At 42.4% G+C, this 18,298-nt stretch overlaps 1 protein-coding gene across 1 annotated transcript; it reads right to left on the bottom strand.

Annotated features, from left to right (window-relative positions):
* Positions 1 to 1,288: 1,288 nt before the first annotated feature.
* Positions 1,289 to 14,186, bottom strand: NAA20 (N-alpha-acetyltransferase 20, NatB catalytic subunit). The gene is made up of 6 exons (XM_069954357.1): positions 14,074 to 14,186; positions 12,759 to 12,783; positions 10,802 to 10,892; positions 7,145 to 7,280; positions 6,923 to 7,068; positions 1,289 to 2,275 (listed from the first exon to the last, which is right to left on the bottom strand). The coding sequence occupies exons 1-6, from the start codon at positions 14,124 to 14,126 to the stop codon at positions 2,190 to 2,192; spliced, it is 537 nt and encodes a 178-aa protein (XP_069810458.1). The 5' UTR covers positions 14,127 to 14,186; the 3' UTR covers positions 1,289 to 2,189.
* Between the last annotated feature and the right edge of the window lie 4,112 nt (positions 14,187 to 18,298).

The raw sequence follows: 18,298 nt of genomic DNA, 5'->3' as shown, positions 1-18,298 counted from the left end.
TGATAAACAAAGGATGCACATTACAGTAGGCACCATAACATAAAAGGCTGTAGAGAACTGGCATGTAAAGCTGCAAAGTCAGCACGTATGTTGCCTGGAGAGGAGTTGTGTGCATAGAACATAAATAGGGGCAATCTAGAGATCTACTGAGGTCAGGCCGTCGCTCCAGGGAAGCTTTCTTTGCAGCTAGAAAATGTGTGAAAATACTTTATTTCCTTGTTTGAATGTGATTTCTTTATTTTTTTTGCTAAACAAATTAGGTGGTTAGGCAACAATTTTAAGAACGGACCTCCTCCTTTATACTGATTTAGCTCAGGATATGTTTGTTACATGATGGGGTTTTTTTTCCCACTTCTGGTTTAGTTGCTTGTAAGTTTATTATAAATCTATCCTTGTTGTGGGTGAGATGGGCACTCCATGCCCTGGCTTCTCAATGTGTCTATGTTGTGCGATGGCTTATACAGAACCGACAGCAGCAGAGTGGCCTGGTCCAATGATGAGAGGGGGTGGATTTCAGACTAGCACAGGGCTATTTAGCTAAGCTGCAGCCACTGCTCTGTTTCCTTTAGTAGAGCAGAACTATAAGCAACTGAGAAGCCCCTACTAATAGAAAAACCATCCCTAAAGGTATTGACATATGTATCAAACTAAAGCCCATGAACTGCCATTCACTTTCAATTCAATGCAGATTTTTGCATATCCTGAATTACTGTTACAGATTTTTCACTTTCTGTTCTGTGGATTTTGCTGTGGTTTTGGAAACAGGTCTAACCAAGTTTTCACAAGGACACATTACCTTGTTTACTTCATCTTTTTCAGATCAGCAGGGCACATGGCTTTTCCTAATCAGCTGACTGTAGTAAACAGATACTGTAAACCCCAAAATGCAATTCACCAGGTAAGGCAAACTGTTACATAAAGTGGAACCTCCAGCTGTTGCAAAACTACAATTCCAATCACGTATGGACAACTAAAGTTTTGACTTCCCAGGCACAATGGGCATTGTAGTTTTGCAAAAGCTGGAGGGCCGTAGGTTCAGCACCATGGCCTAAGGGTCATTTCCCACATCATCTCACAAATTTCTTATCCCCCCCAAAACCTCAAGTAAATACAGCAGGGGTATGGAACCTTGGCTCTCCACCTGCTGCAAAACTACAACTCCCATCATACCCATAGCTAAAGATTTGTCTCTGCATGATGGAAATTGTAGTTTTGCAACAACTAAAGAGCCAAGGTTCCCTATCCTTGAAATATAGTTTACCTCTAAAAAGAAGTGTTCACTATGGTCTCTAGAACAGCAGCACATTTAATTTCATCAATTATTGATTGTTTTTTTATCAGCTTTTTACAGCATCATCATCTCCTATACAGAGGAGCATATTGCAGCAAGTTACAGAGCAGTTCATTGTTCCAGCTGCCTGGCAGGCTCCAGCAATACATACAAAAGGTTCTTGGACAAAGTGACCACCTTATATTAATATTTACACATCCTTATCCGTCTACGAAGCTTAGTGATAGAGGCAAATGATACGGCTTAAAAAATATCACAGTGAATCATCTGTATAGTGACACAGAAATAGCTCCTCCTTGGTACATGATCTGCAAAAATCTTCCATCTTGTCCGATTCCCGAACCATCTCACAATCGCAATTCTCGCTCTAGTCTTTTTTTTTCCTCCTTCTTCCAAGGCTCCTTCCCGGCTCCCCCTTTCATTTTACTATTTGCTCACCACTATTTTCCTTCTTTCTTCTATTTGTTCTTGGTTATTTACATACAGACTTGACCCCTTCCCTATTCTTTGTTAGTCGGCTCAATGTGCGATTCTACCCATTTCTTAAAATAGAAATTCATTTATTAGTTATTCCTTGATCTATTGTGGTTTATATTCTATGTACACCACCTTACATACTGATTTTTTTTTTTTTAGTTTAGATAATATCTGAACCTGCAAAATCCACAACAATTCTGCACAATTTAGTGCAGACCTACCTATGGAAATGCTGTTGTGAAAGCTCCGTTATAGTGAGCGTGTGTTGACAGCGCGGTGTGAGGGGTTTGTGGAGATATTTCATTGAATAGTATTTTTAGCAGTGTAAGAAGAACGCAGTCAGACTGGTTAAGCCTAATGCTAAATATACAGAATATGCAAATATGATCTTCACTACTTTGCCCAAGAACCTCAGCTAAGGTTATTCAATGTCCTCCGGCCTGACAGGGTGCGGGAGAGGTATGATGGATTTTTTTTCAGTGTCTCTGGAAAGAGCCTTTCTCATGTCTGCAAAGAAAATAGAAAGAATTGAGACCATATTATGTTACACTACTAGAATGACAAAACTATAAGAATAACATGCTTAAAATATACTAAGCTGACCAGAGGTGCTAAATTATGTGCGGACTTGACAGATTTCTTACTTTTTATTTATATTTAGCATACTGTGTGTATCACAGCCAGCCGACCCAACCAGTCAGACAGGTGACAATGCACGGTATTGCTGCTGTCTATATACGAAGCCAAATAAATTTAGCTTTCTAAAGTGCATAGTAATTACACACTTGTGGTATGGTCACACTGACCTAACATCGAGGGGTCAGTATGTTTCTATTATATTCCTGTCTGGATGTACTTAATATTTATTCTTTAAAGTGTTAATGTAATTTGCAATAACTTTTGACATGTCAAAAGAGAAAATTTCAGTCTCAGTCCTGAGACCCTTTGCAATTGTGGTTTATAACTAGGGGAAGCGCATGGCCACATGATTCACTCCCAAAACCAGTCACCTGGTCCAACTGATAGCAGAAATACAACCCCACAGACATATAATGGAGTCCAGCTCCTGTTATCAGTCAGATCGGGCAGCCATGCACTTCTCTCTATAACTCATAACCACTATTGACTGAACTGCTTTAGAGTAAATGTACCATTAGGTATATCGCTTTAAGTTTTTTTGTATATGAATACGTTGGCGCGGAGATGCCAGTGCCACAGTCCTTTTTTTAAACTGTGGCCTGGTTTCCGCGTACGGCCCCACTCCTTTCTTTGGCAGCAGCCAGGCCTAAAGCACTCGAGGCGGACATTCAGCCCTCCCCTCTGTGACGCGGCTCCATTACAATCAATGGAGCCGTGTCATAGAGGGACGGTGGTTTCGTCACACTGGGGATGGTCCCGCCTCCAGTGCTTAAGGCCGGGCCGGTGCCTGAGAAAAGAGTGGCACCAGCATCCCCGCAACGGTCTATTCATATAAAAACACACAATGTTCACGCACATAATTGATAGATATTCTCCGTGCTCCCTACAGAGAATACTTTTTTACTCTTCTGTTGACAAAGCCATAAGAGGGCTTGTTGTCTACGAGACATTTCATTTTTAATTTAATTGCACCCTTTATTTTGGCATACATATGGGAGGGGAAATGGAAGAAAAAACACACAATTATACTACTATGGGGGGGGGGGGTTACTCTGTGGTATAAGTGACATGATAATTTCACCCCGCAGATCAGTTGAAGCGGCACTATCAGCAGGTTCTTCCCAGAGAACCTGCAGATATGCCACACTAGCAGAGGACCTCAGTAGTAGATCACTGCTAATTATGTTCCTCTGCTCTCCTGCATTGTTTATTAAATCGCTAATCACTCTTATGCAAATTAGTTGCTAAAGAGCATTTGGGGTGTTGCCGGAAGGCCCCAAGCATCACCGCGCATCACCCCTCCCATCCCACCCCGACCACTATGCATATTCATATTTGCATAGTGGGCTCTATGTGCAGTGGCTGCGCAGGGAAGTTGTCTTCTTCCTGCACATGCGTAATTCCTACAGGCTGCCGCTGATCCTCCCAGAGGTAACTCAAGACTTAAGTCTTATGACTTATGTCTGTGAATGTGTGTGATTGAGGTGATTGGGTTTTTTTTTTTTTTTTTGCAAATTGTATGAATGAGAGTGAGTGGTAGTGTGTGCCTGTTGAGAGAGTGTGCATGGTGTGGATGCATCATCCACACTCTACCACTCACTTTCATTCACACAATTTGCAAAAAACAATCACTTCACATTCACAGACAAACATAGACTTATACGTACGTCTTGAGTGGCGGCTGCGTGGAGGAATCGTGCATGTGCGGGAAGCAGCCTGTCTCCAAAAGCTGCCCTGCCTAGCCCCTGTACATAAAGCCCACAATGCATATATGAATATGCATAGTGGCTGGGATGGGATGGGCAGGGTGGTGCTCGGGCCTGCCGGCAACACCCCAAATGCTCTTAAGCAACTAATTTGCATAAAAGCAATTAGCGATTTAAAGGGGAACTCCGGATAAGAAAAAGTACATTAAAAGTTAACTATACGTGTCTATACAATGTATTACCGTATCGGTACGGTTCTGCCACACTGGTAGCTGATAGAAATCAAGGAAGTGAAAAAAATGGCCTCTGTGCCAATCCACATTGTCTCCTGATGCAGAGAGGGGGCAGAGCATGATTCACCATCTCTGACCGGCCAGAAGCAGGTGTTTCAATTTCGCTGATTGTGCAAAAGTCTACAGAGAAATTAGGGCTGTGTTCACACATGTTGGAGTGTCATTGCAGTACTGCAGCATCTGCACAAAAATGATGCAGTAACACAAATAGATAATGCTAAACAGCAGAGTGGATAAGAGCCGGCACTGCCAATCCCACCTGCACAAAAACAAGGCATAAACATTATATCCCATGTAAGATAATATTGAATGAAGTCCTTATTGTGGGGCTCAACTTCAAAGAAAAAAGATGCTTGATCATAATTAAAAAAGTTATTTGCTTTATTCCAATATCAGCATTACAGGTAGAGAATACAGCGCGCTGTGTGGTGTTACAGGTAGAGAATACAGCGTGCTGTGTGGTGTTACAGGTAGAGAATATAGTGTGCTGTGTGGGTAGGACCACAATGAAATGATAAAGTACTGCAAATAATTCAGTAACACAATGAAACTGCAATGTGTGAACACAGCCTAGATGTTCTGCAACAGATTTGGGCGGGGAATAGGCAGGGTGGAGGACTGTGATGGAACAGCTGAGGGAAAGCATTGCATTCTGGAACCTGTAGTACTGAGTACATCTGCTCAACCAGGAAATACAGAAACACAAAACTGAACAAAACCCCCCCAAAACAAATGGATTTTTGGTAGTTTTAAAACTGGGATAGATAGGTAAGTATTGTTATATGCTTCTGCAGAAGTTTCTTTTTTTTTTTACCTCTACCGGGAGTTCCCCTTTAATAAACAATGCAGGAGAGCAGAGGAACGTAATTAACAGCGATCTACTACTGAGGTCCTCTGCTACTGCGGCATATCTGCAGGTTCTCTGGGAAGAACCTGCTGATAGTGCCGTTTTAAAAAGGAAAAAAAAACAACTTTGCTTTGTTTTACCATATTGTAACCCAGTTGTGTCAAACTACAGCCCTCCAGCTGTTGCAAGACTACAATTCCCATCATGCCTGGACAGCTAAAGCTTTGGCTGTACAGGCACGATCGGATTTGTAGGTTTTTTTTGACGGCTGCAGGGCCGCAAGTTTGACACCCCTGTTTGAAAACTGAAAGAGGTAATGGGATTAGATTTAGCCTACAGAGGTGGACTAGGGCTTAGTTTTTCGCAGGCCGACTAGTTTGGTTTTGTCACTACAGGTGGTTTTCTCACTACAGTTACCACCTTTCCTATATGGGACAGGCTCCTTAGCCTGCTCCATATAATCTACTCAACATTAGAACATACATGTACATCACATTTCAGGAGGAGGTTAAAAGAGAATGAAATGTAAAGTGCATGGTTTATAAAGTATAGGTGAGCATTTTTCATTTTAAACCCATTGAAGCAATCCAGGAGAATTCATGAGGGTGGTTATGGCCTTAGGTTACAATCCACCAACTCTGGATATACAGTTCTAGCGCTGATTCAGATTCTAGGGGCGGTCTGTACGTCAGCAGTGGGTGCTGCAGGCACAAATAGTGGTCATAGCTTGTTTGCTCTACGGCTACAAGTGTTTGTTCTACTCCAGAGCTGAGCAGTTCTAGCAGAAACAGTCTGACCCAACAAACACCTGTAATGGCTAATGCTTATAGAGAGTGTAACAACTTCTGTCCATTTCATTCATGGCTCAAAAGGTTTCATGGGGATTACAGAATATATCTGACCTGAAGAAGGAGATCAGCTAGGATCCTGTAAGTAATTAACTCCTTCACGATCAAGCCATGGTTGGCCTTCAGGGCCAAACTAAATTTGGGGATTTTTCATCTTGACTTTTTTGAAAAAGACACTTTGTAATTTTTGTTTCGGCTCTTTCATATGGGATCTTGTCCTTCTGCATTGGTAGTTTTTTTTTTTTTGCAAAAAAAAACAAACTAGGCTTCCATAGATATTAGGAATTAATTTTTGGTCATTGTATTTTAGGGAAAAAAATATATATATATTTTCTCTGTTGTTCTTACAAGAGGAATCAGGAAGTCAGGGCTTGGAAATTACAGCAACAGAACGGTCCCCTACAGCAAGGGTGTCAAACTCGCGGCCCTCCAGCTGTTGCAAAATTAAGCCAAAGCTTTAGCTCTCCAGGCATGATGGTAATTGTAGTTTTGCAACAGCTGCAGGGCCGCAAGTCTGACACCTGTCGGGTCTGATTGATGGTTAGCTGCTGTGTATTACACCTAACTTGCCATGAACTAACAGGACATCAAGGTGTCTCAACTACCTGGGGCCCTTGACATACTCTTAAGTCAAGGTGCGGTACGGGTTCAGCAACATTACAGTCACTCCTCAGCCAAAAAAATACCAGTAATGTCATTTCTAGGAATCCTCCATGACAAATAATGTCCTGCTAAATTTTCTGGTACTGCCATGGAGTGTGATCGGTGAAATGGCTGCTTACAGGAGATTCCATACAACAACAGTCCATCTTTTTACTTACCATAGGCGTCCTCATCTGGCTCCCCATTGCTGGCTGAATAATACTCAATCACTGTCCTGTATACACTGTATCCCAGCTGTTTATACATGTTAACTGCAACCTGATTGGACACTCGAACGAAAAGATCTACAAAGAATCCTCCTTTCCTGGGTATGAGAGAACAAGTATTAGCCCAGAGTCCAAACCCCATAATGTAATACATGTACATAGAAAAGTGGTCACCTTTCAGATATTTCTTCAAGGAGCTCCATGAGTTTAGCAGCCAAACCAAGACGCCGAAATTCAGGCGCTACAGAGAGCGCTGTAACGTGTCCGTGCCATTCCTCTCTGGCCACAGAGCCCTCAGCTTTCCCCATTACTGCAACAAAGGAACATTGGTTTACTTACAGATCCAGATGGTCAGTATATGACAAACATAACAGTAAGATCAGGTGTATAACCATGTACGAAAACATTTTTAAAAGAAATCATTAAGGCTGGGTTCACACGCTGTAACTGTGCGGCTGTATTTTTTATGCGGCTGTAAATGTGCGGGTGAAACTCCGGCCGTGGGAAAAAATAGACATGCGGCTCAAAACATACGGTCATTTACTTGGAAATCTGGTTCAACTAAAAATAACAAATAAAATGTTAAGAAAGTGATGCAAACACCTCTGGATGCATCTGGGAAAGCAGGGAAACAGTTTACATGAATCGCTATTACCGGGGTTTGCGATCCTCTGCACTATAGCCGATGTGTCTCATGGTTAATATATTGAATTAATAAAACACATTTTCTGTCTAATAAAGTCCCTTTTATTGTTCAATAAGTAAATGTAAATAATTCCATCATTTTGCAATTAAATATACTGTTAAAATAAATATATATATAAATAAATGTATATTTATATATATATTTATTTTTTTACAGTATATTGAATTGCACAATGATGGATTCGTTAGAATTAAATTATTGACCAACGAAACTGAATTTATTTCCACGAAAATGTGTTTTATTCATTAAATATTAACTAGTACAGGAAGCTCTATAAGCCGTTAATTCATATGCCGGCAATAGAGCTTTCTGTACTAATCATCACTTTACTTTAATGAAAACATCAAGTGTTTCTTCTAATTATGTTATCACAATAGCATTATTAGAAGAAACATTTAGAATTATATGTGCGCTCAGCTGATTGGCTGATCGGCTGAGCGCACATATAATGAGCCGGTCCGCAGCACACTGACTTCATTGTGCTGCGGACCAGCGAAGAGGACACATCGGGGTGAGTATAGAGCTCTCCCCACCCCCTCCCCAGCACTGCACCCCTCCCAGCAAGGAAGGGGGGTCACTTAACCCCTTCCTTGCTGGGATGGGTGCAGTCTGACATCAGTCTGGCCCCCAAGGGGTTAAGGGGGATGCAATACATCCTCCCTTAACCCCTTGGGGGTCAGACTGTAAGCAGCGATCTGTAAAGATGCTGCATACTGTAAGGAGCACAACACCGCTCACAATGATGGGTGTTGTGCTCCTGTTTGTGTGTTTTTTGTGTGTTTCTCCCTTTTTGTTTTTCAGATATCGGTATCCTGGGGATTACGTCGGATTCCATGGACTACGTCGATGACCGGCGGTTGTTCTTTGAATTTTTTTAATAAAATGGTCAATGAGGGGTGTGGGGGTGTTTTTATTTGAATAAAAAATATTTTAAACTTGTGTCTTGTCTTTATTTCTTTACTTTATAGACTTAGTAGTGGAAGCCGTCTAATAGACGGAATCCATTACTAAGTTGGGGCCTAGTGTTAGCCGGTATAAAATGGCTAACACTAACCCCCTATTATTACCCCAGTACCCAATGCCACCAGGGGTACTGGGAAGAGTCGGGTGCCAGTGGTCCCGGAGCGTCAATATTGGCGCTCCTGGACCGGGCGGCAGCAGGCTGCTAAGATTTAGGCTGGGGAGGGCCTAAACCAATGGCTCTTCCCACCCTGGTGTTACCAGGCTGCTGTCGTTTGGTTTTTAACCCGGCTGGTTATAAAAAATAGGGGGGACCCTATGCGGGTTTTTTTTAAAATAAATAAATTAAAAAAAACCGCATAGGGTCCCCCCTATTTTTATAACCAGCCGGGTTAAAAACCAAACGACAGCAGCCTGGTAACACCAGGGTGGGAAGAGCCATTGGTTTAGGCCCTCCCCAGCCTAAATCTTACCAGCCTGCTGCCGCCCGGTCCAGGAGCGCCAATATTGACGCTCCGGGACCACTGGCACCCGGCTCTTCCCAGTACCCCTGGTGGCATTGGGTACTGGGGTAATAATAGGGGGTTAGTGTTAGCCATTTTATACCGGCTAACACTAGGCCCCAACTAAGTAATGGATTCCGTCTATTAGACGGCTTCCACTACTAAGTCTATAAAGTAAAGAAATAAAGACACAAGTTTAAAATATTTTTTATTCAAATAAAAACACCCCCACACCCCTCATTGACCATTTTATTAAAAAAATTCAAAGAACAACCGCCGGTCATCGACGTAGTCCATGGAATCCGACGTAATCCCCAGGATACCGATATCTGAAAAACAAAAAGGGAGAAACACACAAAAAACACACAAACAGGAGCACAACACCCATCATTGTGAGCGGTGTTGTGCTCCTTACAGTATGCAGCATCTTTACAGATCGCTGCTTACAGTCTGACCCCCAAGGGGTTAAGGGAGGATGTATTGCATCCCCCTTAACCCCTTGGGGGCCAGACTGATGTCAGACTGCACCCATCCCAGCAAGGAAGGGGTTAAGTGACCCCCCTTCCTTGCTGGGAGGGGTGCAGTACTGGGGAGGGGGTGGGGAGAGCTGTATACTCACCCCGATGTGTCCTCCTCGCTGGTCCGCAGCACAATGAAGTCACTGTACTGCGGACCGGCTCATTATATGTGCGCTCAGCCGAACAGCCAATCAGCTGAGCGCACATATAATTCTAAATGTTTCTTCTAATAATGCTATTGTCATAACATAATTAGAAGAAACATTTGATGTTTTCATTAAAGTAAAGTGATGATTAGTACAGAATGCTCTATTGCCGGCATATGAATTAACGGCTTATAGAGCTTCCTGTACTAATTAATATTTAATGAATAAAACACATTTTCGTGGAAATAAATTCAGTTTCGTTGGTCAATAATTTAATTCTAACGAATCCATTATTGTGCAATTCAATATACTGTAAAAAAATAAATATATAGATAAATATACATTTATTTATATATCTATTTTTTTAACAGTATATTTAATTGCAAAATGATGGATTCGTTAGAAATAAATTATTGACCAACGAAAGTGTCTTGATTACAAAGAAAATGTGTTTGATTAATTTAATATATTAACTATTAGAGGCATCGGCATTCGGCATCATTGCCGGCTATTTTTGAAGTACTCCGTACGGACCGCCTGTCAATCCTCGGCCGCATGTCCAGCCGCAAACAATGGTCTTGTTCATTTTTTACGGGTCCGTTTACGATAGGGCCGTAGATTCAGACATAGTGTGCACTGTGCAGCCGCATATCCTATACTTTCCAGCGTACGCATGAACCACCAAAAATACCGCCGCACAATTACAGCCGCAAATACAGCCGCACAGTTACAACGTGTGAACCGAGCCTAAAGGTGACAGGCTTATGTTGCATTGTGGCTTCGGTATATAACACTATACCAGGTGGTCATACTGAATGGACTGTCAGGTTTCTGTAGTGTTGTCAGTCGGTATGACACCACAATGACAAATTTAAAAGAACTGACAATGGAGCCTCCAATGCAGAATGCTGCCATATGCTGTGACTCTGTATGGCACTAGTTTAGGTTACCTACACAAAATAAATTATGTGGATTAGGACATATATACAAGTACTTACTGTAACCCATAAGTTCACCACCAGGCGCCTCAGCAACAATAAAGTATTCTGGCCAGTGTGCCAGATACTGTAAGTAAAAAGGGATCCCATACTACAGCTTCTGTTAAGGATATAGCATCCAATAAAGGGAGGTTATTCACACTGTATTGTGATCACCAGAACAATGTCATTTCATATACAGACAGTAGCCTAGCTATAGGGATCACAGTTGGTGCAGCTGCTACTGGGCCCCCCTCACATTGACTGCTTCAATGCTCAGCAGTATCTGGAGGTCTGTGTATAAGCACTGACAGGGGCACAGGTGTCACTGGTTAGAGGTAAGAAAAGTAAAGTCATAGAACAAGAAGCTGCACTGACAGGAGATGAGAGAAGAATTGTGTGTTAACCCTTTCCTCTCTATCCGGTATCTGCCTATGCTGTTCACCAACAAGAATTCGAAATAAACAATGATTTTACCAATTATATGGTCAATGCCAGATTAGTACTACAGATTCTGGACCTCCGGGTACATGTACATATGTCTATAGGGGCCCACACAGTCTGAGGAGCTCCCCTCAGGCTGCAGCAACTCCCTGCATCTCCACCTACCTGTGCTCTCCACTCTGCCAATGATCTAAAAGTAATGTCTTCCATAAGCTGATCCTGTCACTGCTGACTTTGCTCATGTTGCACCAGTTTTTTTGGAATGCACTACCCCAAAACCATCAGACTTTTACCCAGCACCCCCAGTATTACACATGCAGGGCTGTGAAGTCGGTAAGTCGCGGCTCCGACTCAAGACTCCTGAATTTTATCAGGACCTACTCCGACTCAGACTCCTGCTCCTTCATAAATGGCTGGTCATATACCAGGGGAGTTATTTATCACACTGGCTCAGCAGCTTCTCCCTAATGTCCTACATGATCCTGGGGCGACTTATGAGGGAATGAGGAAAGATATAAAGCAGCTTCTCCTGTGTGTGCAGTGGATGCAGCCAGTCTCCAGCCTCCATGTCCTGAACTACTCACAACTAGACTAGATGGAGCAGGTGGTCTTTTTCTGCTGACAATCTTCTATGTTTCTAATATTCACCATACACACAGAAACACTGCTAACAATGCCAGATACCTGTAATATAGAGGTCAGCCATAGTGATATAGAGGGGTCACTGTGGGTGTGGAGGCACGTCATTACACACACACACAGCCTGCTTCAGCCATAGCGCACGCGCACACGCACGCACGCACACACACACACACCTGCAGCCATAGAACACTGAAGGAAAACACCACATTGAGGACAGAGGTTACTGCTACACTACTTATGTCTTCTCCTCCTCTATATTACACAGGATATCTCCATATTACACTGCTGCTCATATACAGTCATCAAGGAAGAGAACAGCACAGATCTCCCCCCACACAATGGACTCTCCCAGCTCAGAAACAAACTGCCAAATAGTAACTGACAACTTTTCCCCGACCACCCTTATCTAATAGGCCCAGTGTCCTATTACTGATATATTCCCCGACCTAATAGGGCCAGTGTCCTATTAGAATGTTGCTCATAATATATATATTGATGAGCAAAACTTATAAAATTCATATCAAAACTCAATTTTAAATTGTTCTAAGATTTTTTTAAAAGCTAGAGTCTGAGTCGGTACATTTTTTCCAACTCCAGCCAAAACTAGCTCCGACTCAGACTCCACAGCCTTGTACACATGCCTTAAAAACCCATCTTTTCTGGCTAGCGTATAACATTCTCTAATGAGTCTCCCCCACTATCACTACAGTTCCCCTGTGCTCATAGATTGTAAGCTCTTGTGATCAGGGCCCTCGCTTCACTTGTGTAAATAATCAGTTCTGTCATGTATGAATACTGTCCGTATATATCCCCTGAGAATTGTGCTATGGCATAGGTTGGTGTTATATAAACAAATAGTGTAATAGATGGGTTTCATCATGATAAAGGATACAGTTTCTGTGAGAGGATCCAAATTTCTGTAGAAAAAAATAAAGACATTATTAAGTATTACTAGAAATATGACATACAGGGATTCATGGGAGCAACATGGATCTCCCTGAGCCTCAGCTGCCTTAGTACATGTGCTGTGATACATGTGCTTATAGTACTTCTACATGTGCTTATAGTAATTCTGAGGCCATTATCCCACTGCCTAATAATATTGGGGAAGACAGCCGTCTCGTTAAATAGACAGTCACAAATAATGATCATCATTATTAACGGCCATCTATGTTACAAGACGGCCGCCTTCCACGATATTATTAGGCAGTGAGAATATAGCCATAAGCTGTATCTAAACTGAACAGGTAGAGCTGCAGCTGCAATATAGACAAATACTGATGAAAATTCCCTAGCGCTGGGATGGGGAACCTTCAGCCCCCCCCAACTGTAGCTAAAGCTTAGATGGGAATAGTAACATCTGGGGGGCTGAAGGTTCCCTATTCCCTGCTCTAGAAAATTTGCTACTCGATTAAATTGCAGAGAATCTGTGGATATGATTTTCTTTGGACCCAGTGAGGTCAGCGTTAAGCAAAAACCGTAGACTTCCCACAGCGTCATGTCCGCAGAGGGTGCGCTATATGGGTTCTCTGGTATTTTCAGAAAAACGTGTAAAGACAGAGATCTCGGAGGCCGATGATGTCACTGCAGAATAGGGGACCCCAAATTTAGGCTGGTTCTACATGATGATTCCCAGTCATGTGACCAGGAACTACCACTCCATCAATCATACAAGTGGACGGGGTCACGTTGCAACTCAAAAGTGGTCGTGATCCCGCAGACGGAAAAAAAAATTAAACCAAATTCAACAAACATCACTCCCCAACACACTACACGCAGGAGAAAGGTCCATCCCAAGGGGGTTGTGCCAACAAAGAACGAGCTGCTGGAGCACGCACTGATATCACAGTCACATGACCAGAGACACTAATGGGATGATGTGATTGGCTGCTCACAATGTGGGATCCACAACAGCACAGGATCAGCCCCAAACCCTCAGTGTTAGGGTTACTATCTGAAGGCCCTAACAGTGTAACCCAGCCAATCACATCACCCCATCTGCTCATGTGACCATGGACATCAAATACATACACTCCATAGCTCCCTGCTCTGTCCCAGCTACACACCTCCAGGGCTGACTGCAGTCTACCAAGGATATGTAATGGGGACACTACAGAACAGGCTTCTCCTCCTAGATACCAGTCCTACAGGCCCGAGGATTCCATAAGGAGACCACTATATCCCAAGAGCCCCGCCCCTCGCCTCACATGTTGTTGAACCGAAAGAGATCGTCGCAGGTGAAGGCTCTCAGCGAAGTCATCCTCTCCCCGTCCCCACAGAACACCGGGCAGCACTGGCGGAAGTCGGGCAAATTACAGAGCGAAAACGTGCGCGGAAGTGACGTCAGAGCGCTGGCAGGACACCCGGCAGCCATGCAGGCTATTGGCTAAGCTGCGGTTGTCATGGCGACACGATAGCTGCGCTCTTGTAGCTGGACGGCGCTTAGTTTGCCTGTTCTTAGCAGCTCCCTGCAGTTGTCGCTTGTGTCTTGCAGCTACTAATACCTTCCTATATATAGCTGCTGTGTATATATATATCCTATACAGCAGATAGTGGTGCAGCTGTGACTATACTGTATATATCCTATACAGCAGATAGAGGTGCAGCTGTGACTATACTGTATATATCCTATACAGCAGATAGTGGTGCAGCTGTGACTATACTGTATATATGTATATATCCTATACAGCAGATAGAGGTGCAGCTGTGACTATACTGTATATATGTATATATCCTATACAACAGATAGTGGTGCAGCTGTGACTATACTGTATATATATATGTATATATATATATATCCTATACAGCAGATAGTGGTGCAGCTGTGACTATACTGTATATATCCTATACAGCAGATAGTGGTGCAGCTGTGACTATACTGTATATATCCTATACAGCAGATAGAGGTGCAGCTGTGACTATACTGTATATATATATATATATATATATATATATATATATCCTATACAGCAGATAGTGGTGCAGCTGTGACTATACTGTATATATCCTATACAACAGATAGTGGTGCAGCTGTGACTATACTGTATATATATATATATATATATATATATATATATATATCCTATACAGCAGATAGTGGTGCAGCTGTGACTATACTGTATATATCCTATACAACAGATAGAGGTGCAGCTGTGACTATACTGTATATATATATATATATATATATATATATATATATATATATATATATCCTATACAGCAGATAGTGGTGCAGCTGTGACTATACTGTATATATCCTATACAGCAGATAGTGGTGCAGCTGTGACTATACTGTATATATCCTATACAGCAGATAGTGGTGCAGCTGTGACTATACTGTATATATCCTATACAGCAGATAGAGGTGCAGCTGTGACTATACTGTATATATATATATATATATATATATATATATATATATATATATATCCTATACAGCAGATAGTGGTGCAGCTGTGACTATACTGTATATATCCTATACAACAGATAGAGGTGCAGCTGTGACTATACTGTATATATCCTATACAGCAGATAGTGGTGCAGCTGTGATTATACTGTATATATCCTATACAACAGATAGTGGTGCAGCTGTGACTATACTGTATATATATATATATATATATATATATATATATATATATATATATATATAAATCCTATACAGCAGATAGTGGTGCAGCTGTGACTATACTGTATATATCCTATACAGCAGATAGTGGTGCAGCTGTGACTATACTGTATATATCCTATACAGCAGATAGTGGTGCAGCTGTGACTATACTGTATATATCCTATACAGCAGATAGTGGTGCAGCTGTGACTATACTGTATATATGTATATATCCTATACAGCAGATAGTGGTGCAGCTGTGACTATACTCAATATATATCCTATACAGCAGATAGTGGTGCAGCTGTGACTATACTGTATATATCCTATACAACAGATAGTGGTGCAGCTGTGACTATACTGTATATATATATATATATATATATATATATATATATATATATATATCCTATACAGCAGATAGTGGTGCAGCTGTGACTATACTGTATATATCCTATACAACAGATAGAGGTGCAGCTGTGACTATACTGTATATATCCTATACAACAGATAGTGGTGCAGCTGTGACTATACTGTATATATGTATATATCCTATACAGCAGATAGTGGTGCAGCTGTGACTATACTGTATATATGTATATATCCTATACAGCAGATAGTGGTGCAGCTGTGACTATACTGTATATATCCTATACAGCAGATAGAGGTGCAGCTGTGACTATACTGTATATATCCTATACAGCAGATAGAGGTGCAGCTGTGACTATACTGTATATATATATATATATATATATATATATATATATATATATATATCCTATACAGCAGATAGTGGTGCAGCTGTGACTATACTGTATATATCCTATACAACAGATAGTGGTGCAGCTGTGACTATACTGTATATATATATATATATATATATATATATATATATATATATATCCTATACAGCAGATAGTGGTGCAGCTGTGACTATACTGTATATATCCTATACAACAGATAGAGGTGCAGCTGTGACTATACTGTATATATCCTATACAGCAGATAGTGGTGCAGCTGTGATTATACTGTATATATCCTATACAACAGATAGTGGTGCAGCTGTGACTATACTGTATATATATATATATATATATATATATATATATATATCCTATACAGCAGATAGTGGTGCAGCTGTGACTATACTGTATATATCCTATACAGCAGATAGAGGTGCAGCTGTGACTATACTGTATATATCCTATACAGCAGATAGTGGTGCAGCTGTGACTATACTGTATATATCCTATACAGCAGATAGTGGTGCAGCTGTGACTATACTGTATATATCCTATACAGCAGATAGTGGTGCAGCTGTGACTATACTGTATATATCCTATACAGCAGATAGTGGTGCAGCTGTGATTATACTGTATATATCCTATACAACAGATAGTGGTGCAGCTGTGACTATACTGTATATATGTATATATCCTATACAGCAGATAGTGGTGCAGCTGTGACTATACTCAATATATATCCTATACAGCAGATAGTGGTGCAGCTGTGACTATACTGTATATATCCTATACAGCAGATAGTGGTGCAGCTGTGACTATACTGTATATATGTATATATCCTATACAGCAGATAGTGGTGCAGCTGTGACTATACTGTATATATATATATATATATATATATATATATATATATATATATCCTATAGAGCAGTTAGTGTTGCAGCTGTGGGCACGCAGAATGACACTTATACTGGCAAAAGTACTAACACACCTGGATTATGCTGTAATGGTCTCGAACAAATGGACTGACTGGGTTTGTACATGGAGCTTGTACACAGACGTATACCTCCCAACCGTCCCGGATCCGGTGGGACAGTCCCGATTTGGGGGTGATGTCCCGGCGTCCTGGGATGGCCCCCATGTGTCCCGGTATCCCCAAGCACAACCCCCCCCAGGGGCGTGCGCCTCCCGCGCCACTGCCTGATCTGTCGCTCACAGTGATGCTTTGACTGTGAGCGCTCATCAAGGGTGCTCACAGTAAACGTATCACTGTCACGCAGGGGAGGGCTGGGCTGGCAATGTGACCCCCCCCCCCCAAGAACTTAGCCGTGGCCGATCTGCCCCTCACTGAGCTTCCAGGGTCTCCAAACTGGGGCCCTCCAGCTGTTGCAAAACTACAACTCCCATCATGCCTGGACAACTAAAGCTTTGGATTTGGCTGTCCAGGCATGATGATAAATGTAGCTTTGCAACAGCTAGAGGGCCGCAGTTTGGAGACCCCTGTATCCAGCACATGCACCCTGCTACAAACCGCCCTCGGAAGCTCACCGATCCAGCCCCTTGGCGTCCGAACATCTCTCCTGCCCTGCTGCGGACCTGTGACGTCATCAGTGCGGCTCGTATCATGTCTGCCGCCGAGCAGGAGAGGAGAGTTGTTCGGGCACCGAGGGGCTGGATCGGTGAGCTTCCGGGGGCGGTTTGTAGCAGGGTGCATGTGCCGGACACTCAGGGAATTCTTAAGAGGGGCTACCAGAGCTCCTGGATACAGGAAATGTGAGTATATAAATATATATTTTTTGTGTGTGTGTGTGTGTGGGGGGGGGGGGGCTATACTAAGCCGGGACTACAGTACATGGGGGCTACAAAGGGGGGCTTATAGTATGTAAAGGCTACACAGGGGGGCTTATAGTATGGGGGGGCTATACTATGTGGAGGCTACATATGGGGGGGCTATGCTATGTGGGGGCTAGAAATTGACCTATGCTATGTGGGGGCTACAAAGGGGGGAGGAGCTATAGTATGTGGTGGCTAGACAGGTACCTATACTATGTGGGGGCTGCACAGGCAGGGTACACTGTG

This window comes from Dendropsophus ebraccatus, chromosome 15 (genome assembly GCF_027789765.1).
Source record: "Dendropsophus ebraccatus isolate aDenEbr1 chromosome 15, aDenEbr1.pat, whole genome shotgun sequence".
NCBI lineage: Eukaryota > Metazoa > Chordata > Amphibia > Anura > Hylidae > Dendropsophus > Dendropsophus ebraccatus.
The sequence above is the reverse complement of the archived record's forward strand: the minus strand, read 5'-3'. Positions and strand labels throughout refer to the sequence as shown.

What these genes read in the sequence shown, in the direction of transcription:
- NAA20 (XM_069954357.1), bottom strand. Translation starts at nt 14,126, where the DNA reads ATGACTTCGCTGAGAGCCTTCACCTGCGACGATCTCTTTCGGTTCAAC. An exon ending in TGGATCCTCTCACAGAAACT is followed by an intron (nt 10,893 to 12,758) that starts GTATCCTTTATC and finishes CAGAAGCTGTAG; the next exon opens with TATGGGATCCCTTTTTACTT. An exon ending in TGGTGAACTTATGGGTTACA is followed by an intron (nt 7,281 to 10,801) that starts GTAAGTACTTGT and finishes CCTTTGTTGCAG; the next exon opens with TAATGGGGAAAGCTGAGGGC.